Source organism: Pelophylax lessonae, assembly GCF_965119305.1.
Source record: "Pelophylax lessonae genome assembly, chromosome: 10".
Lineage (NCBI taxonomy): Eukaryota > Metazoa > Chordata > Amphibia > Anura > Ranidae > Pelophylax > Pelophylax lessonae.
In genome coordinates this window covers 128,296,967-128,319,658 of record NC_138777.1, presented here as the reverse complement: position 1 = coordinate 128,319,658, position 22,692 = coordinate 128,296,967, and the positions used below count along the sequence as shown (strand labels likewise).

At 42.9% G+C, this 22,692-nt stretch overlaps 1 protein-coding gene across 2 annotated transcripts in view; it reads right to left on the bottom strand.

Annotated features, from left to right (window-relative positions):
- LTBP3 (latent transforming growth factor beta binding protein 3) overlaps positions 1-22,692 on the bottom strand; it is a 1,036,617-nt gene that overhangs the window by 138,020 nt on the left and 875,905 nt on the right. For both annotated transcript variants that reach the window (XM_082271069.1, XM_082271070.1), the window contains one exon: positions 10,082-10,237. In XM_082271069.1, coding sequence (XP_082127195.1) covers positions 10,082-10,237 — 156 coding nt within the window. The remainder of the gene's footprint in view (positions 1-10,081; positions 10,238-22,692) is intronic.

The window sequence follows — 22,692 nt, the reverse complement described above, 5'->3', positions numbered from 1 at the left end:
CTTGAAACAAGACGAAAAGCAATGTGAGTGTTACTCTATCTTTTTTAAATAAAATTTATGGGACGTACTTCACTATGTTGGCCCCAATTTGATTTTTTTGGAGATACAAAGAACCGCTTATATCCCCTGAAAGATAGCTGCATTTACAAGGGAGATATAACCAAGGATTTATAATGGCACAATAAGGAGGAAGGAACAGCATACTGGGAAATACAACCCAAGGCTCTTTTAAAGGAGCAGTGAGGTGAGCGCTTAGGACACCTAGTGGGCACCGCACGAAGCACCTGCATGTGAAATTTGGATTAAGAAGATTGCGTTCATCACATTATATATTTATAAAAATAATTTTAAAAGGACACTTCAGCACTTTATTGGTTATCACTTATTTAGAGCACTTTTTATATTTAAATAAGTCACCGATTTTAATTTTATATAAATTTTTCACTGTATAATGGATTGATATAGTTGGTTTCAATAAGATTTATATTTTTTTAATGAATATTTCATCACCTATTATATTTATTGTATAAAGCATATCGGATTATATTATTGTATACATTAAGACACATCAATTTTAATATTATTTAAGAAGCACTTTGGCACTTTTTCACGTATTTACATATTTATATATTTTATTTATGTTATTTAAGCACTTTTAAAGCGCGGTACTCCCCCCAACTTTATAAAAAGTTTTTTTGTATTAACCTGATAATGAATTATCTGCCTATCCAAGCTCCTGAAGAGGGCGCAATTACCCATTAGTGAAGGCTAATACCATCGGGCGGCGACTGTCAGAGGATGTCAGAGAAAAAGGAAAGTTCTTTTAAATGTGGTCTTACCAATGACGCTGATTAGCACCCAATGGGTATAGCATACAACCACCATGCAACTGTAAACAGCAAAGAGAGAGCAGTGCCATACACACACTCCCTTAAATGTGGGAGAGGCTCTGTCATGTGACTCGCCAGAGCCAATCCCATCCTTATTACTGGCAACCAGTTCCAGCAGGCCTACTTAGTAAGAAAGTTAAAAAGAACTTGGACTTGGATGCTGTCAAAATTGGAGACAGATGTCTCCTATTGTCCCCCGCCATCTAAAGCCAGATGTCGAAGCCAGCCAGATGTGCGACATCGCCGGTTGGCAGTGATGTCCCAGCCAGAACCAGAAGTGCGGCCTCCGCCATTTCAGAAAGGGGCAGTTGAGGCGATGGACGGTGCCGACACAGAAGAGTGAATTGGGTGACAACTAGTGCCACCCAAGGCACCAGGTGGGTACAGGACACCCAAACGCATCCCAACAACCACCAAGTGTGCCCCCCTTTTGGCAAACAACCCAAGAGGGGGCTACACATGCCGAGTACCTGGGTTCGCTCAGCAAAAAGGCCCAAGGATGAACTAACACTAAAGAAAGAATCTAGGGGCATGACATCCAATGCACAGATTTATACCTAGCACATTACAGATATATAAATAGATATCAATGTCAAAAAATAGTTCCAAATTTCATCAAAATATATATAGAATTAATATATCAATGTGACAAAAATAAGGATTGGTAAACAGGAAGTGTCAAGAATTAGTTATGTGGGGTCACAATACTATCATCAACCGCAGCGACATCTGGTGGACAACATGTAAATACCATCAATCTATATCTTTAACGCGGTTTCGATGTCTCAAAACACTCAAATACTAAATTAAATTCCGGGGCCAAAAATTCCTTCATAAACACACAATTGTAAACTACCCACAACAGAAAATAATAAAAGATCACATATATTTGAACTCAACTTTAAACCCTCCTTACATGAGAGGCTCTGATCTTCCAGATGAGAATCCCTCAAGAAAAGGTCTATACCTGATAATTTCATTGAGACCTGGTGGTTTAGTCGCCTCCAGCTTTTGTATCCAGCGGAATTCCTTTTGAAGTAGTACTTTGTTCCAATCACCTCCCCTGGGGTCCGGAGGATGTACGTCCAGGCCCCAGAAAAGGAGAGGAGGAACATGATATTGGTGATCCCTGGTCATATGTCTCCCAATAGCTGAGTAGATGTCACCTGAGATGGCAGCCATTACATGCTCCTTGATACTACGCCAGAATTCTCTTTATGTTTTACCTACGTAGAAGGCCCCACAAGGACAATAAATGATGTATACCACCCCCTGGGACTGACAATTGACATAATGTCGGCTTTTGAGTATGTGGCCATTGGGAAGGGCGTGGGACTTGGAGGATCTAATGAATCCACACCATTGGCATGCTCCTCATGCCCAAGTGCCACAAGATGAATTATAAGGAGTGGATTTTGATTGAAAAGTGCTGGAAACCAGTTTGTCCCTCAAAGTGGGTGCTCTCCTAAAGGTGATCAGAGGAGTTGGAGGTATAATTTGCACAATTCTCGGATCAGCCTGTTACAGGTGCCAATATTTTGAAATTAGTTTTCTAGCAAGATCATGTTGAAAATTGAATGTTGGGATGATCCTCAATGAATGTTGCTGATCATCACTTTCATTAGGTGTAGTTTTGAATAATAATGAAGTCCGTGACTGAGCGGGTGACTTGTTGAAGGCCTTACGCAAGCAAGACTTAGAATACCACTCTCCAGAAGATGTTTTTTTAAGTTGTCCGCAGCCTTTTTATATTTGATGTCATTATGGGAATAAGGAATAGAACGAAGAAGTGGTTGAGGGTGAAAATTGTCTGCTCGAAGTATAGTGTTGCCCGCAGAGGGCTTGTGAAAGAGGTCACTAACCAGGAGACCTCCCGGTGCAACTTCTACTGTTATATCAAAAAATTAATTTTGGATTTATCAAAAGTCATAGTGAAGGTCAAATTGTGATTATTTGAGTTCATAGTGTTAAGGCAGTCATGTATTAGTTCAATTGAGCCATCGCATAACATGAAGACGTCATCTATATACCTTAACCACAACAAAATGTGTCTGGAAAATTTAGAAAATTCCTCAGATAACAAAAAATGTTGTTCCCACTCACCCAGGTACAGTTTGACATAGGATGGGGCACAGCAAGTCCCCACTGCCATGTCCTGTACCTGGAGGAAGTGGGAATCATCAAACACAAAGACATTGTTAAACAGAATAAACCTCAACATCTTGAGGACAAACTCAAGCAATTTTTTGGGATGCGCATTGCTCTGTTCAAAAAAGACTTTAATAGCCGCCAATCGCTTGTCATGGGGGATAGAGCAGTAAAGAGCTTCTACATCAATTGTAGCCAAAATTGTATGTTGGGAAATCGTGATGCCTTCAATAGATTGCAGAAAATAGATGTATCTTTGACGTACGAGGGCAAGCTGACGAGGAATGGTCTTAAAAAACTGTCTATTCATTTACTCGCATTTTCAGATATATTCCCATTGCCTGAGATTATTGGTCTACCTGCCGGGTCAACCAATGATCTAAGTACCTTGGGAAGAGCATAGAAAACCGACGTGTGAGGTTGTGTGGTGTTCAAAAAAGTGTGAGTTTGGATAGAGATGAGTCAATCACGAAGACCAACGTTTACAAGAGAGTAGAAATGTGCATTGGATTTCTCAATTCAAGATGATGATGGTTTTTGTACCATTTCAGATTATTAAGAATCTTAAAACACCAATTTATGTAGTCCTTGCTGTCCATTATAACAGTGTTACCTCCCTTGTCAGCTGGTTTAATCGTGATGGACTCATCCCTAGTTAACTCACTCAAAGCTAATTTTTCTGTATGGGTAAGATTGTGAGTATTAGAAAATCCAGAAGGGATGGCTTCAATCGCTTTCGTGATGCATTGTAGAAAGGCTGTCACATGATTATTTGAGTATACAGAGGGAAATTTTGGGGATTTTTTCTTGAGTTGGGACGGGGACATTGAGTCAGCGATAACCAGACCAGATATGTCCGAGAGCAAGGTCAGTCTGGCCAATGAGATTACTAGTGTCTCCCTCCTCATGTTGGAGGGTGAGATCTCTTAGTGCCCTACATTCCTTTATAGTGAGTTGATCCAAATCGACATCAGGAATTGACCTCATATGTGACAGTTGAAGAATAATTTTTGGTGCGAAAAGTCTTTAATTAGTGAAAATTTGTTTATGTCATGATGCGGACAAAAGCTAAGACACAGAGAGAGAGGACATAAAGTTGATCATATGAGAGCGTAAGAGAAGAAAGGTTCACCACCTTTAATTCATCTTGTTGGGGAAGGAACGTTTCATGAAAGTATCTATGGTCGTGGGTCCCTTGAAGGGACGATTGTGATCTAAAGGGAGTGTAATTGCTGGTGTAGAAACCCATATAAGTGTAGTGCTAGGTGTAGTGGAATGCTTAGGTGTGGCTCCAGGTTCAAGTGAGGAGGCTCCCTACACTCCTCACATGGAAACCTGAGAGGGGAAATCAGAAGACCCCTCACCAAAATCACCTGTCCCACCTTGTGTATTAGAGAGTGAGGAGTCAGATTTTCTGTTCTGTCGTTTGTTCGATGAGGGACCAAGATGGTTTGAAGTTGACCCTTTTACGAGAGGGTTGTTGATTAAGTCTCAGGGTGGATACCTGAGTAGATGAAGAAAAGACACCATAGTTATTGAATTGTTGTGTATTATGTTTTTGTGGCCATTTCTGATCTTGTGTATCCCATCTATAGGCCTTTGTATTAGCAAATGCTCGTCTATCTCTTTCAAACTTTTTATCTTTTTTAATCAATGTTTGTTTAGTTAAAGTTTCCAGGTTCTGTTTTAGTTTTAGTTTTGTTTCATGTTCCACATATCTCTGATGAGTTTTCAAGGGACCCAGAGCGGACACCATATTTTAAAATCTCCCCATCGAGGTTGTTCATTTGTTGTTTGTAATCTAAGGACATCATTTATTTGGTACATAAATTAAGGTTTTTCTCCCATTTTTCCCTAAACTCATCAGAGACATGGGGAGTATTTGGAAAAATTTGAATTCTTAATCACTTTGGGTTGTAACCCTCCCAAATGTATCTTTAAAATGTAGCTGAATGCCAATATAAAGCTGACTTTCTTTCCAGCAGACTTCCTAAACTGGAAAATAGAAAGGACAGATCAGATAGAAGTTTAAACACTTCATCGTGGCTCAGTTTTTGGTAACTCTGCATCAAAACATCCCATTCATTACCCTTGAACAGCGACATAGTGAAAAGGAAGAGAAAAAAGAAAAAAAAAGGAAAAAATTGTCACATAAACAGCAAAGGGCCACAGTCAGAAGAAAATTCTGCATGGGAGTGGTATCCCCCCAAAATACCAATATTCGCAACCATCTAACTGTTTGCCATATCAATAATGAAGAGGAGGCATCCGTCCCTGATAGAGAGACAAAAATTGCCAAATAGGCCAGAAGGGGAGGAGGTGGGACTTTGAGTGATGCCCGAAATCTTGTAATCAATAGGAACAATGTTAAATAAAAAGTTATAAATGTATTAACATGAGTTAAAACATCCCCACAAAGTGGGACTCAAATGACAAATGGTTCAAACAACCATATAAGCAATCAAACCCACGTGGCACAAAACATCACAAAATGGATGGAAAGAATTACAAAAATGACAAAATTGTGCTGGGAATCCCTCCAAGCATAGGAATCAAATAATGGGGGGTAATGGAACCCCCCCGGTGGTTGTCGGGATACCTTTGGGTGTCCTGCACCCACCTGGTGTCTTGGGTGGCACTAGTTATCACCCAATTCACTCTTCCGTGTCGGCGCCTACCTTCGCCGCAACCACCCGTTTCCAAAATGGCAGCGGCAGAACTTCCGGTTACAGCTATGACGTTACAGTCCCTCCGGCGATGATGCACATCTGGCTGGCTTCGACATCTGGCTTTAGATGGTGGGGGACAATAGGAGACATCTGTCTCCAATTTTGGCAGCATCCAAGGAGGCAATCCTTTTAACTTTCTTACTAAGTAGGCCAGCTGGAACTGGTTTCCAGCAATAAGGATGAAATTGGCTCTGGCGAGTCACATGCCAGAGCCTCTCCCACATTTAAGGGAGTGTGTGTATGGCACTGCTCTCTCTTTGCTGTTTGCAGTTGCATAGTGGTTGTCCATTAAAGACCACAAAGACCACATTTAAAAGAACTTTTCTTTTTTACATAGAACTTTTGCTGGCATTATGAAAGCCTTATGTGCTTGGTTGACTATCGTTTATTTTGTTATCTAGGTGGAGCTGTGCCTCCTACAGGGGCTATATTGGGGCTCCATCTGTATCCTGGCTCCCAAAGGGACACAAAGCTGTACTTTATACGACTAGGAGTCTTGCCTGAGCACTGGTCTCCACACACAGGTATATGATGTATTTTTGTATATCTCTTTTTTTCTAAACTTTATGTAGTATTTGATTCCTATGCTTGGATGGATTCCCAGCACAATTTTGTCATTTTTGTAATTCTTTCTATCCATTGTGTGAGACCACTTGTGTATGTTATATTGTCATATATACATGTATTTGAATATATGTTATAATTTCAGAGATATCAGTATGCATTATCCTATTGTCCAGCATCCCCCTGAAGAAGACTTGGATAAGTTGAAACGTGTTGGGGCTTTGGACAAGAACCAATGGGACTGTACTCTGCTATGCGCTAACACTGTCAGGCCCATGCTGTGATGTGCTACATGGGTTTGATTGCTTATGTGGTTGTTTTAACCATTTGTCATTTGAGTCCCATTTTGTGGGGATGTTTTAACTCATGTTAATGCATTTATAACTTTTTATTTAACATTGTTCTTATTGATTACCTCCTCCCCTTCTGGCCTTTTTGTCAATTTTTGTTTATTTCTTCAATACATGGACTTTCAAATACCATACAATGCTGTGTGGATTACTGTCTATGTGGATGATACATTTCTCATTTGGGATTTGACTTGCTATTGACAAGCCCTAATTGAGTGGAGGCACTAGCGCTTGTTAGAGATCCTGTCCTGATCACACAGATTTCTAAAGACTTTGCTCCTAAATACTATACAGGTGGCACCATCCCTCATACCCCAGTAGCCACATAGAGTGAAAAGAATAGCGCTACATTTGTAGGCACTGCTGAGATAAATATCTTGGATCAGGACATTAACCACTTCAATACAGGGCACTTTCACCCTCTTCCTGCCCAGGCCAATTTTCAGCTTTTAGCACTGTCACATTTTGAATGATAATTGCGCGGTCATGCAATACTGTTTCTTTTTTGCTAAACAAAAAAATAAAAAGGTAGAAAATTTAGAAAAATTAATTTTTTCTTTGTTTACGTTAAAAATGTTATAAATAAGTAAGCATTGATGAGGCTGCACTAAGGGCAGCAGCACTGATAGTCACTGATGAGGTGGTACTGATGGGCACTGATGATGAGGCACTAATATCTAACACTGATGGGCACTGATAGGCGGCACTGGTATGCAAGCACTGATTTGCACTGATAGGTGGCACCGCTATGAAACATTGATGGGCACTGATGGGTACTCATAGGCAGCACTAATGGGCACTGTTGGTGGCACTGATATGCACTGATAGGCAGCACTGATGGGCACCTATAGGTGGCACTGATGGGCAATGATAGGCGGCACTGATGAGCACTGATAGGCGGCACCGGTATGCAAGCACTGATGTGCACTGATAGGTGGTACCGATATGCAACATTGATGGGCACTCATAGGCAGCACTAATGGGCACTGTTTGTGGCACTGATAGCCACTGATAGGCAGCACTGATGGGCACTTATAGGTGGCAATGATGGGCACTGATAGGTGGCACTGACGGGTGGCACTGATGGGCAATGATGGGAACTGATGGGCGGCACTAATGGGCACTGATAGATGGCACTAATAGGCAGCACTGATGAGGATGCACTGACAGGCATTACTAATGGAGAAAGAGAAAGGGGGCACTGGTTCACATAAAACCACTGATCATTGCTACATCCCTAAGACACAATGAAAAATAGAAATTGGGTGAGGGAGTGGTCCCACATCTAGTCAAGCCAGAAGCTAGAAAAAGATGTCCGGACTCTGCCTCATCAAAAACATGGACTTTGGGGCAAGGATAATATGGTGGTAATAAAGTTAAATCAGGACCAACAATGTATATAAAAAAGTTGAATTTTATTACAAAAAAGAATTGAAAAAAGACATAATGTAAGGTATAAAACCAGAAATACAGACATGTACATAAACGTTAAACTTCAAACGAAAGAATCAATAATATTGGTAAAGTGTGATCCACTTTAGTGTGATCCAGGCACAGGTAATTAAACCCAGTAGGAAGACATCCCAAAAGCCAACAGCCTATTAAAGCAGAGACTTAATGATATGTTGTAGATATTTTAGCAGTGATCAGCCATCCACATTCTTGTCTGTTTATTTCTCAATGCAGATCAAAAAACTGTTCTTAAATGTTAAATCCTGGTATGATAAGGGTACATTAATAACAAGATAACATGATTATATCAGAAAAGTCTATTTGAAGACTTCCCAGGGTAAAGGCACTGTTCCAGAACTCCACCAATCCTCTATAGTTTCCACTCAAGGCGCACCAAAAGATGGTACAAAGTCAGCACAAACACACTGAAAGTCCCCTCCTGAAAGCAGCTCCTCTCTGACACATTTCACCCTTACAGACTTATTTATAGAGATGTATCAGAAAAGACTGGTTACATAGACACCAAGTATCCCTATCCCTGTCTTGGAAGGTGCAGAGGACTAATGGGGCACATTACTTCTTGCAAAGGCATATATCAATAGTATATAATAATCAGTCTGGTTTAAAAAAGTAATTTTATACTGAATGATGAAACATGGGTTATTAGATTGTAGCATGTGAGAATAGGGAAATATTGGTACAATTGGAAAAAACTGTATCTGAAGGAGTTCCGCTGAATATCACAAATCACTTTTTTACACCTCTCAGCCCCTGACCAATGACTCACTGTGTCCAGCACGCAGGGGGACCTTCCAAACGGCTGACACATTTTGAGGGGAGATACCCTCTTCCTTGGGTTCTGAGGAAGAGGGAATCTCCCCTCGAAACGTGTCAGCTATTTGGAAGATGTGGACTAAAAATGCTTTTAAGACTTTTTTGTTTGTGAGTATATTCCTTTTCTCTTTTATCAATAGACACGACTTGGATAATGCGCAAAGTTGGTGCACCCTCTTCTAGTTCTTTTTACAGTGTTTCCATTGGGTATCCCCTGACCCCGGGAGGGCAACAAAGTCTGTGCATATACCCGGAGCCATAAAGATTCACTCCCGCCACACCACTTTCGAGTGCAGGAGAATTTGTTTGTTCATTTTCACCTTGTGACCCTACCAGTAACACACCTCCTGTATTAGAGTGCCTAAACTCTGGATGCCTACACTCTGGATGGAGGAAAGATACCTTCAGACAGAAGCACTGGCAGTCTGGGGAGAGGGTAGTGTTAGATGGACTAGCAAATTTAAATACACGAACAAACTGAAGCTAAATTCCAGCTAACACTTTATAAGCAGTTACAGCAAACATTTGTGTTCCTTTTGGGATAATGAATTTACATAAATAAACAAATACAAGCTGATCATTGTAAGCATCTTTTTTAGTGTTAAATGTTTTCTCTCATCCCTCTAACTGCTATACCTGCAGGGCAGCTTGTTCTGTTGAAAAACAACAGACTTACTGGCCAGATCACCAGGTGAAAATAAAGGAAAAGAAGCCTAAAAAATAAAACAAATGCAACCACCACATGTAAGAACTAGTAAGCTGCAATATAATAAATGTTTGCTTTTGGGTTTAATATCGCTGTAAGGTGTTCCTGTCTCTTTGAGAAGCGCTACTATATTTTAACCTCTGTAATATGTCTGTCAGTCTGTTTCAGCATGTTGTGGCAGCTGTTGTGTGTGTAAACTGTTAATTTTCAGAGTTAACCTGAAAGTGTCATCGTCTTATACTGGTGACTGTGACCCGTTAGTGACCTGGTGTTTGTCACATATTGGTGATATAGGCTGGGATCTGACGACATTGCTCTTATCACATGAGATATGTGGTTTAAACGCACTGAAAAATAAATTAGGGTTTACATGCGCTTATAATAAAATTTTCATTAGCTTCTGCTTACCATGCCTAGGTGGACAGGAGAGACAAATAGGCCCCCATCCCTGCCCTTGTCCACAGCAGCATTCATTCAGTGATACTCGGTGAGCACTAATTGGATGCGTGCAGATCCCATTTGTGCCTCTCATCCTCCAGCAGGTATCCAGTGCTTCTGTGCGATCTGTAAAGTAAAATATTTCAGTTAAAAGATTATGATATACAGTATGTTGTATTTTGAAACAGTATGCTGTACCTTAGCTGGAAGGTCATTGATAGGTCAGTAAGGCACACAATATCAACCTCAAGATTTTTAATTACCCGTGTCCCCCGAATGAGACCTGCAGAATAGATGATAATGACTTGAGTTCTCCCCCAATTGTACGGAGGCTGCCAGAACACCAAAGCACAGTCCTAAGCACACTGGCACAAGAAAACAGTCTAGGGCAGTGGTTTTAAACCTGCAGCCCCTTTGCTTGCATTTTTATGGCCCACCGGGCACTATTTCATTCAATGACACCAATGAAGGGCATAGTTCCTTCCAGTGTTATTAACAATGGGGCCCAATGATGCCAATGATGAGGCACAATTTCTCCAATTACACCAATGATGGGGCACAATTACTCCCACTGAAACCAATGATGGGGGATTTTTTACTCCCACTGATACTGGGACATTTTGTACTCCTGATAGCCACAGTCCGGCCCCCCTGAAGCCCGAAGGATGGTAAATTGTCCCTTTGTTTAGAAAGTTTGGAGATCCCTGGTCTAGGGGGATGTCTTTTATGATTTATTGCTAGAACTTGAACAATTGGGAGAGGGTGCAGGGTTTTTCGATACTCCAGGCTGTATGTTTCAATAGGAAGAAACTCTCCACTGTGCTACACTTCTCAGTGATAATCATCCGAAAACAGTTCCCTTTGAGAGACTAGGGATCCCATGAAAGAAGCACTACTTGGCTCTGATATCCCAATAGTACACAGTCACCAGGATCTTGCAGCACTGTCAGCACTCACAAGGCCAGGGAGGAGCTGTGCCCATTCAGCTTCCTCAGGAGGCCTTCACATGATGCCTTGCAGACTGGACATGCCGGACGAAGTCTAAGGGTGCTGAAGATGACTTTAGATGCAGGCCCCCCATCACTGCCATAGCTGGGTCCTCAAAGAACAGCAACTTGATTCAGTAGAACCCTCTACAGGGGAGGGGATAGCCACCCCCACCCCCTGACAAATGGAATCCCTTTAATAGAAAGACCTTGCTGCTTTGGGGTTCACACTATTTATCAGCCTCTCCAGCCACCTACTGGGCCTCCTCGCCCAGGGATTGGCTGGTACTCAATACATTTTAAGCTACTTATTTGACTCTTCTCTCCCATTTGCTCTAGAAACCTCTAGAAAGCAGGGGCGGATAGTTAAACCTGTGAGAATTATAATAGCCCAAAGAAATCAATAGCCACCCCAAAGATTACAGAGGAGCAAAAATAACTAAATTCGCATACTGTCCTAGCAGCCTATCTAGGAGGGTGCTACATACCCTTGGTATCCATGGCTGAATTTTGCCTTTGGCATACTAGGCCTATGCCTATTTCCAGAAGAGCTTTCACCTAAGATTCCTCCTTCTATGCAACCATGCTGCATAGAAAATGTGTCATTGCACTGAAATAAAATAAATGGTTCATTAAGCTAGAATTCAAGGCCAACAAAGAACTTCTATCTGGCATTATCAGGCTTGATCATTGGGACAGCAAGTCCCTTCAACTGTGAAAAAAGACAGAAAAAAAATATTTATTGTTATTAGTATACTGCTCAAAAAATATAAAGGAACACTTTAAAAACACATCAGATCTCAATGGGGAAAAATATCATGCTGGATATCAATACTGATATGGACTGCCAGTGGCAGACCTGCCATTTCTGGTGTTCAATGGCAAATGCCAATCGAGCTCCAAGGTTTTGGGCAGTGAGCACAGAGCCCACTAGAGGACGTCGGGCCCTCAGACCACCATCATGAAGTCTGTTTCTGATTGGTCAAACACAAATTGTAACTATAGACCACAACATACAGGGGTATACAATGTACGGTTAATAGCAAACACACACACACACATCATAGGTTGAACTGGATGGACTGATGCCTTTTTTCAGCCTCACTAACTATGTAACTATGCAACTATTAACAACAGCGGCCTGCTGGAGGTAATTTTGTAGGGCTCTGGCAGTGCTCATCTTGTTCCTTGTGCACAAAAAAACAGATACCAGTCCTGCTGATGAGTTAAGGACCTTCTACGGCCCCATCCAGCTCTCCTAGAGTAACTGCCTGTCTCCTGGAATCTCCTCCATGCTCTTGAGACTGTGCTGGGAGACACAGCAAACCTTCTGGCAATGGCACATATTGATGTGCCATCCTGGAGGAGTTGGACTGCCTGTGCAACCTCTATAGGGTCCAGGTATCACCTCGTGCTACCAGTAATGACACTGACCCTAGCCAAACGCAAAACTAGTGAAAAACAGTCAGAAAGAATGAATTGGGAAAAATAATGTCAGCTTCCACCTGTAAAACCATTCCTGTTTTGGTGGTTGTCTCATTGTTGTCTATCTAGTGCACCTGTTGTTAATTTTATTACCACCAAAGCAACTAAAACTATTTAACAACCCCGAGGCGACTAAGAGGTAGGGGAAGGAAAGGGGAAGGGGGAAGGGGGAAGGAAGCAGAGGGGAATTAACTGCCAACACTGGAAATGGGGATTTAATTGTGCCTATATAATCAACAGAAACTACACATAATAAAAAATAGAACATGTTTATTAGAAAACAAGCAATATATCATATGTATATATATGTAACATCTCTCGTCATATACATGGAACAATATATCTAAAACGTATCACATGATCTGCTTGTATATCTACGCGTTTCACTGGTAACAGCTTCCTGAGGATCCAAGCAATACACATGTCAGACAAATATTCAGACTATCATATTTCATCGGTCATATCAAATGACAGATGTCTTGCACGATTGGATAGCCAATAAAAACACCTTAGCGCCAGCTATATAAAGGGTAAAAAAGAGTTTCCATTTAAAAAAATTGAGGTAGTCATTGAATGACTAATCGGGCTCAAAATGGGGAACAGAGATCTAATAAATAAATCCTATAACCCATAGAGTCCAGGTGTAAAAACCGTGAGATAAATGGGAAGTCTCCAATAAGTAGATCCAAATAGAACACACAAAGGGATATATCCTGGATATTCACCGAGAAGAAGCACACTTATCCTTTCATAAACATCGCCCCACAATGTAGGTACTTCTACTCTACTCTGTGAATATCCAGGATATAGCCCTAAACCAGTCCTGTCGTGGATGTAGGGGCAGAACATAAAACTGGGGAAGGAAAATACACCAATGAATGAGGGCTTATTAATCCACTATCAAAGTGTTGGTCCAAATACTGTTCAGTCAGGGCTTACTAGAAGCAACACATTTTTTTTTTTATTTTAGACAAGGTCACTAGATATTAGTCAGTTATGGCGCTTTTCCACTGCATGGAACCGAACGGTTCGGCTCGCTTTTGTGCTTTTCCACTGCTGGTACCGCATGGTACGGTGTAGGAACGGTTCGGTATGGTACAGTACGGCGGCGCTTTTCCACTGCATGGAACCGAACGGTACGGCTCTCAAAAACAGTACCACCTCGATTGTGGTTCCAAGAGGTACCATACCCGGTACCATATCCCACAATCCTTTGCATGCAGTCACTACTAGCCACTGATTGGTCAGAGAATCGTTGTTATCCCACCCACTTAACTTTAGTACTACTTTAGTGGAAAAGCAAACCATACCGTACCGTACCGAACCGTTCCAACACCGTACCATGCGGTACCAGCAGTGGAAGAGCAAACCGGGCCAAGCAGGGCCAAGCAGGGCCGAGTAGAGCTGAGCCGGTACTTGCAGTGGAAAAGTGCCATTACACACACAGATAGATCCTTGGCAAATTATGCAACATACGGACTCTGTATGTGTCGTATTGTTGTGTTTTTCTTGTACTTTTAGTCATTACCCTCTGCATGTTATCGCGATAAATCTCCATATATCCTGCATGGGAAACTTCTTTGCTATGATGGCAATATCTGATAGCCATCTTTAACTTATCTTTCCGGTATTTCTTGATGTGACTGCCTGGTGCGTACACCTGTGTGGCTCGTGGATGCTTGGGGCACCTTGTCAGTATGTTGCATAATATGCCAAAGATCTATCCGGCTGTATAATGGACTAATATCTATCTTTGTCTAAGGTAAAAAAAGAATGTTGCTGCTTCTTTTAAGCCCTGACTCAAAGGTATTTGGACCAGCACTTTGATAGTATATACATACGCTCTCAGTCATTGGTACGTTTTTCTTCCCCAGTTTATGTTCTGTCCCCGCATCCATGACGGGACTGGTTTTGCCATTACACAATGGGGTCCTGCCCAGGAAAAGCATATGTTGTATACCTTTTTGCTGTACAGTATGTATTAGCGCTTTTCACATTTCCTACTTATTTTAGCATCTTTGCATTGTGTAATATGTGGTTGTATCATGTACTGTATATTTATATAGATGCACTATAAAGCTCCTGAATAAGTGATTCCTATTGCAAAACATGTAGAGCAGGGATATGCAAACTGTGGGTCTCCAGCTGTTGCAGAACTAAAAGTTCCATGAGGCATAGCAAGACTCTGACAGCCACAAACATGAAATCCAGAGGCAGAGGCATGATGGGACTTGTAATTTTGCAAAAGCTGGAGGGCCACAGTTTGCATATCCCCGATGTAGAGCATATACAGTGTAGTCAAGATGAAATTGCAGTTTCAAGGAGTTTGGATACTAATATCAATTGTTGTTGTACAGTACCCATACAGCTCCTTATTATACCCAACTCCGGGGGAATAAACCATATACCACACCTTATGTGCATATTTTATATGAATTTTGGTAATTGTATTGCATTTATGATATTTTTAATAAACAAAGAGTATGGTTTAATTCTAAAAGTTGCGTTAGAGTTTCTGTGCCTACAGTAAAAAGTCTATATTCCATATCCAAACCATACACTGCATTGACTTTTGGAAAGTAGCACTGATTAATACCAGTTGTATATCCAGGACACCACCCAGTGAATACTGCCTAATTTACTTTCTTAGATCGAGGGTGGAAGCACCCTTTCCAAAATTTTCTGGTATTCGGGTGGTGTTTGTACGTATTTTCTTAGCTATTTTAGCTATTTACAAACTTGAATTGGCTTACCATTTCTAAATTTTAAATATGTACTTTGTAGGGGGCGTGGCCTGCGGTGAACGCGTGAAGACAGAGCTCTGCGGCTACAGGGGACAATCTGGCTCCATCCCGGCTTACAGCTGACCCCATCTCCACCTAAATAGGTGCATTTACCTTCCAGGATGCCAGGGAACATTACCATGAAGCAGAGGGAGGGTGGCAATCCACAAAAAACTGATGGTCTTCTTCTCTCCTCCTCTGCCTGCCTCTAGCCAAGATGGCACCAGTCAGCTTCTGCAGTGCTCCGTCCGCTCTCCTCCTCTCCCCGCTCAGGCTGCATCTCCAGGTCAGGGCGCAGGTCTCCAGACAGACTCCTGACCATCCTACAGCTCCATACTGCACTCTGGGAGCGCTGAGGCCTCTGGTTTTCGTTAGGGAGACGCTTATGGCAGCATGGAGGTGAGTCCTGCAGGGGATGACAGTGAGGACACCAGGGCTCTCTTTTACTCCATTGACAACTTTCCCACTTATAATCAGCCAGTGCTGGGCACAGTATTGAAGGACATGCTCGTGTCCCTTAGAAGCTCCCTTCAGACTGATTTTGTTCTTGTATGCACAAATATGGCAAAGACCTCCAGGCAGTTGAACACAGAGTGGATCATATTAAAACAAAAATGGGGTAATTTGCCTCCACTATTAATGAGCTGATTGATGTTAATGACAGCAGGGAGATTGAACTCGCTAGGCTGAAAGCCAAAATGATGAATATGGAGGAAAGGGCAAGATGCAACAATTTAAAAATAAGAGAGGTCCTGGAATCGGTCCCGCAGGAGGAACCCTGCACCTTTGCCACGGATCTGTTCTAAGCCCTCCTCCCTGAGGCTACGGCCATGGATGTGACCATAGATAGAATCCATCGCCTTTCCAAGCCATCGTACCTGCCTGACAATGTCCCGAGGGACGTGATCCTGTGGCTTCATTTCTACCATGTCGACTACAACACTACCACCTTCAGTTCTTTGCAGACCTATTGCAATATACACTCCAGAAACGTAGGAACCTCACTACCATCACCAAGTCTCTTCGTAATCATAAGATTGTGTATAGATGGGGGTCCCCTACCAAGCTTATGGTCACCCGCAATGGTTCCACCTATGTGGTGGACTCCCTGGACAATGGCCTAACTCTATTGAAGACTTGGGACATTATCGTTGATCCTCAAGACCTGGACACGGCTCAGCGCCCACCTATGCGCCAGGTGACACATAAAAATTCCTGCTCCCACAAATAATTGTGGATGATGGGGCCTAGGCCTTATTTCAAATGTGCCTTGTTGGCGGTACCCTCCGTTGAGGTTGAGTGTGCTTGTTTCCGCTTGCCACACACTCAAACCTAGTTTCCATTTGAGCAGCATGTTGCTGAACGTGGACTTCCCATCTGCTTGCGTACATGTTTTTCCATGTTATTTATCCTTTTTGTAGCAGGATTCCCAGCTGTTTTGCTGGATATGGTTCCGCCTGGGTTACCGCTAGCAACAACAGCACATTTAAGCATGTTCTCCAAGTGTGAGCACTGAGACAATGACCAGTCCAGTATCTTTGGGTTTTTGTATTTATTGAGAACTTGGATGGGAAAACAGAATGAGTGGTATACTCCTTTGGCTCAACTATGCACAAATTGCTAGGGACAACTGAAAAATGCCGAGTGGCGCTGGCTTGACGCTGGCTAGATGCCGGTCAACGCTGGTTGAGGCTCGTTAACGCTGGCTTGCTGCCTGTTAACTCCAAACTGACTTTGGACTGCTTTTTTGCATAAATAAGTCCTCTTTGAGCCCCCTTAAGCACTCCTTGCTGAGGTAGCTACCTGTACTACTGCTGCGCTGCTGAACACTTCAGGGCCCACACTGGCGCCCTCTTTCAAGCACTTATCTACAGGGCTTAGACTCTGGCACCCCCTTTCTAAGCCTTCCTCTACTGGTTAGCTGGCTCCCGGATCCCTCTGACCTTCTGGAGTGGTCCCCTCTCCTAGGCAGACCCCTGGGCAGTTTTGAGTACTCACAATACTGTTTCTCCTGGAAACTTCTGCCCAGCAGCTCCACTCGGTCCACAGCACACTGGATCCCTCTCTGGAGCTCAGCTCAACCTTTGTCCTCTAGGCCGACTGCCCAAGACACCCTCACTAGCGCTGACAGGAGGAGAGACAGCCGTCACCCTCCTCCTGGAACTCTGCTTCTCACCAAAGACGCTCTGTCACATAGGCGTGCGCAGCATAATTAAATTAGGGTGTGCACCCCAAAGCTCAAACACATGCTTTTGTGTGTGTCTACATACTGTATGTATGACCCCAGCACATTTATCTCCCTGCCAGCACTTTGAAAGGCAAGTGCTTAAAGACTTCTCTTATGGCAGAGCCAGTAAGAGAGAGATTTTTCCCATCCTCCTACCTGCACAAAAAGTGATAATGTTAATGTACATGGGGTGATTAGGGTGTGCCCAGGCACACCTGGCACACCCTGTGCGCACGCCTGTGCTCTGTCATGTGCTTCCCTCAGACTTATACCCCATCCCAGGGTGCATTGCGGCAGGTTCCGCCCACTGTGACTAATATAAGCCCTGGTGTGCTATTGGTCAGGTTTCCTCCACTGTCCAACAAGTGCCCTCATTGGATACAGTGGGGAGACTCCCCAAGCTCAACAGACACACCTGGAAGCTCATGACAGTCTAGCGGAATGATCAGGCCCCCCTGATAAGCACACAAGGCCACAATATGCTCTTTCCTAGGACCTACCTAGGAGGGTGCTACATTTTGTTTTTTTTCTCCTGCAACCACAGGCCTCATCTCCTCAACTTCTGGCTCTACTGCAGCATTTTCTATTACTGCCTTTCCTGTTGCCGTCTTCGGAGGAACCATCCTGCTCAGACTTGCCCTACGGGTCCTTCTACAACCTGTGAGTACATAATGCACATTCCCGCTACAGTCATTATTCCACTGACTTTACATGGGAGTGAAGATACTTTCAATTAATGCCAGGGGCCTAAACCCCCCGGCCAATTGCAGGTCGATGTGACAGGAAGCTACCTCATATGGATGCGATATCCTCTGCGTGCAAGAGATGCATTTCTCCAAACTGCAGCCCCCTTAGTGTACCCATCGCAGCTTCCCTTATGTGTTTACAGCAAATGCAAAATCTAAGGTTAGGGTTGTTCTGGTGGCAATTAGAGACACGGTTTCCTTCACATTGCATCAGGAACTGGCCGATGACCACGGCCGATATGTTATTGTCATCTGTGATATAAACTCAGTCAGGCATACCCTGGTGAATGTATATGCTCCCAATACCCTTCAGAAGTGGCTCCTCCATAAAAGTCCGTAACGGCAGCCTAGTGATCTGTGGCGACTTTAACATGCCCCCTGATCCGGCCATGGACTTTACTTCCCCCTCATCCAAGGAACCTGCCCATCTCAACTCCTTTATCCAGAAGCATGAACTGTCTGATGCGTGGAGGTACATGCATGCCACCGAGAAGGACTTTACTTTCTTCTCCTCCCCCGGTGGCTGTTATCCAAAGTGGTGTCTACCAAAATCAACATGATTACATGGTCGGACAACACGTCCATCACACTGGAACTGGTGGATGCACTCTCACCGGATGCAGCATTTGTATGGATGGCCAACTCGAAACTGCTGCAACACCCTGAGACTAGAGAAAAGCTAGATACCCAATTGCAGGATTTTTTTGCTGACAATGTCTCCTCGGTGAAGGACCCATTCATACTTTGGAATTCCCATAAGGCGTTTATGCGTGGTGTTCTAATACAATTGGGGGCAAGGGCGAAAAGGCAGCGTCGCCTGCGATTTGCTGACATTACAGGTGAAATTCATGCTCTAGACACTTTAAACAAGAAATCCTCCTCTCCTATCCTTACCTGTAAATTGGCCCACCTCCGCCTTGAGCTCCGCAAACTACTACTTAGTGACTTTGAGAAGGCATCTCGTAGGTTTAAAATGCAATACTACACTAGAGGCAATAAGGCCGGTAAACTCTTAGCCAATCGATTGCAGGGTATACTGTATCATTCCCGGGATATTGCGGATGCTTTCAGTGCTTACTATAGTACTTTGTATAGCTTGCACTCTGACCCTGGCACCTTTCAACCTACGACTGCCCTAATTGCGGACTTGTTGGTGAAGATTGACTTACCTCAGGTCTCCCCTACTCACTTGGAGCTGTTAAACATGCCCTTCACCACGGCTGAAATCACCAAAGCCATGCTATCCCTCCCCAGCAACAAATCTCTGGGCCCGGATGGCTTTACAAGCCTTTCATACCTTGCTGGCCCCACACCTGGAGAAAGTGTTTAATGCTGCGGCTGCCTCTTCTAGCTTCCCCGCTGAAATGCTCTCTACACTGATTGTGACGTCGCCCAAGCCAGGGAAGGATCCCATGACCCCACAAAATTAATGATCTCAAATTTTATGCCAAACTCATAGCCAGTAGATTGACTGATATTTTACCCCTTCTTATTTAAAACGGGCTTTACAAAAAATAGACAAGCGTCTGATGCTACTAGGCGTATGGTTAATGTTATCCATCTGGCTGGTACTCAGAGAATGCCTTCGCTTCTACTGGCGCTTGAGGCCAAGAAGGCGTTCGATAGTGTCAATTGGGAATACCTGTCCCATACTCTCTCCGCTTTCGGTTTTCGAGGTTCCATCCTTTCGGCAATTTTGGCCCTTTACACCACCCCCTTGACTTGGGTGTATACATCTGGAGCTCTTTCTGCCCCCTTCAATATCTTTAACGGTACGTGTCAGGGGTGTCCACTGTCCCCACTTATATTTAAACTGCTAATGGAGCCCCTTGCCGTGCTGATCCGATCTAACTCAGATGTATCTGGATTCCGGGTCGGTGGTATACACGATAAAATCAGTTTGTTTGTAATGGTCACTGGAAGTTCAACATGGCACCTCATGGCAAAGAACTCTCTGAGGATCTGAAAAAAAGAATTGTTGCTCTACATAAAGAGGGCCTAGGCTATAAGAAGATTGCCAAGACCCTTAAACTGAGCTGCAGCACAGTGGTCAAGACAATACAGCGGTTTAACAGGACAGTTTCCACTCAGAACAGGCCTCGCCATGGTTGACCAAAGAAGTTGAGTGCACATGCTCAGCGTCATTTCCAGAGGTTGTCTTTGGGAAATAGACGTACGAGTGCTGCTAGGATTGCGGCAGAGGTTGAAGGGGTGGGGGTCAGCCTGTCAGTGTTCCGACCATACGCCGCACACTGCATCACATTGGTCTGCATGGCTGTCATCCCAGAAGGAAGCCTCTTCTAAAGATGATGCACAAGAAAGCCCGCAAACAGTTTGCTGAAGACAAGCAGACTAAGGAAATGGATTATTGGAACCATGTCCTGTGGTCTGATGAGACCAAGATAAACTTATTTGGTTCAGAGGGTGTCAAGCGTGTGTTGCAGCAATCTGGTGAGGAGTACAAAGACAAGTGTGACTTGCCTACAATCAAGTATGGTGGTGGGAGTGTCATGGTCTGGGGCTGCATGAGTGCTGCCGGCACTGGGGAGCTACAGTTCATTGAGGGAACCTTGAATGCCAACATGTACTGTGACATACTGAAGCAGAACATGATCCCCTCCCTTCGGAGACTGGGCTGCAGGGCAGCATTCCAACATGATAAGGACCCCAAACACACCTCTAAGACGACCACTGCCCTGCTAAAGAAGCTGAGGGTAAATGTGATGGACTGGCTAAGCATGTCTCCAGACCTAAACCCTATTGAACATCTGTGGGGCATCCTCAAATGGAAGGTGGAGGAGCTCAAGGTCTCTAACATCCACAATCTTCGTAATGTCCTCTTGGAGGAGTGGAAGAGGACTCCAGTGGCAACCTGTGAAGCTCTGGTAACTCCATGCCCAGGAGGGTTAGGGCAGTGCTGGAAAACAATGGTGGCCACACAAAATATTGACACTTTGGGCTCAATTTGGACATTTACACTTAGAGGTGTACTCACTTTTGTTGCCAGTGGTTTAGACATTATTGGCTGTGTGTTGAGTTATTTTGAGGGGACAGCACATTTACACTGTTATACAAGCTGTACACTCACTACTTTACATTGTAGCAAAGTGTCATTTCTTCAGTGTTCTCACATGAAAAGATATAATAAAATATTTACAAAAACGTGAGGTGTGTACTTACTTTTGTGAGATACTGTAACTTGACAGATGGCAGCTTTTCTACCGCAAAACATTGAAAGATTGTGCTAACAGCCTTGCACGATAAACATAGTCACCTACGCCTTGAGACAACATTCAAGTTAATTAGGGACCATTCTAACTGTAGGCAGGTGCAGTCTGTACTCCTTTCTTTAGGTGGCGCTAGGCAGTGCAGAAGGGGAAGGAAGGGGTGAGAAACCTTATCCATATACAACTTCCTGATATTATCAAGGGAGCAGCCATCTGATTGAACTCTGGTGCCCTGACTGACCCCACAGCTATCTTGGGTCAGGGTAGTGTCTATTTCAGACACTGGCTCCTTGGTTTGACACACATTTTGTGACTGCTGAGTGCAGATGTGTGTAAGTAATTCACTCGCGCCTATGGGATAATATTCTAATTTGGTAAGCCGCAAGTTCAAACAAACTTTATTAATATAGTTATGTATAATTTTAAAGTAATTTTTTTAATTAATTTATAGTAGTTTTAGTAATATTATATCATTATCAAGGTATTTGGCTATTGTTGAAGTATATTGTAAACGGATATATCCCACGCTGATCATATCCCCAATAAGGAAAACATTCTTCCAACAATTGTATGATTATCCATATTTATATCACAATAGACACCCAGTACTCTGGGAACTATAATAATAGTGGCGAGCATTGTAAGATCACAGAACCTATTAATAACACTTAAGCACAGTAATATCATACACTAGCGCATATTAAGTATTTATATTCACATATTTATTAATATTATTAATATTTTCTTCACAGTATTTTTATATATATCACTTTATATCACAGGGGGTAACAGCACTTTTGCACTTTAAAGATTATTAATATATATATTCGTGGACATAGACACGTAAACTATTAGTAAATTATAGTAAACAGGATTATCCAAAATAACAAGTGCTATATAGCTTGGTTTCTATACTGGTTTTTACAGTGATATCTGGACCAAAAAGAAATCAAAATAAGTAATAACATAGAATACCATATCCCTATGACATACAACTGTTTTTTAGAAACATATAGTGACCGATTGGAATATGCTTTTATGGTCACAAGGTAAACCCCGTTTAATTACATTGACTTGGGATGACAGACATCGTGAGGTGTATCCGGTTTGACCAAGAACTGTAAAGT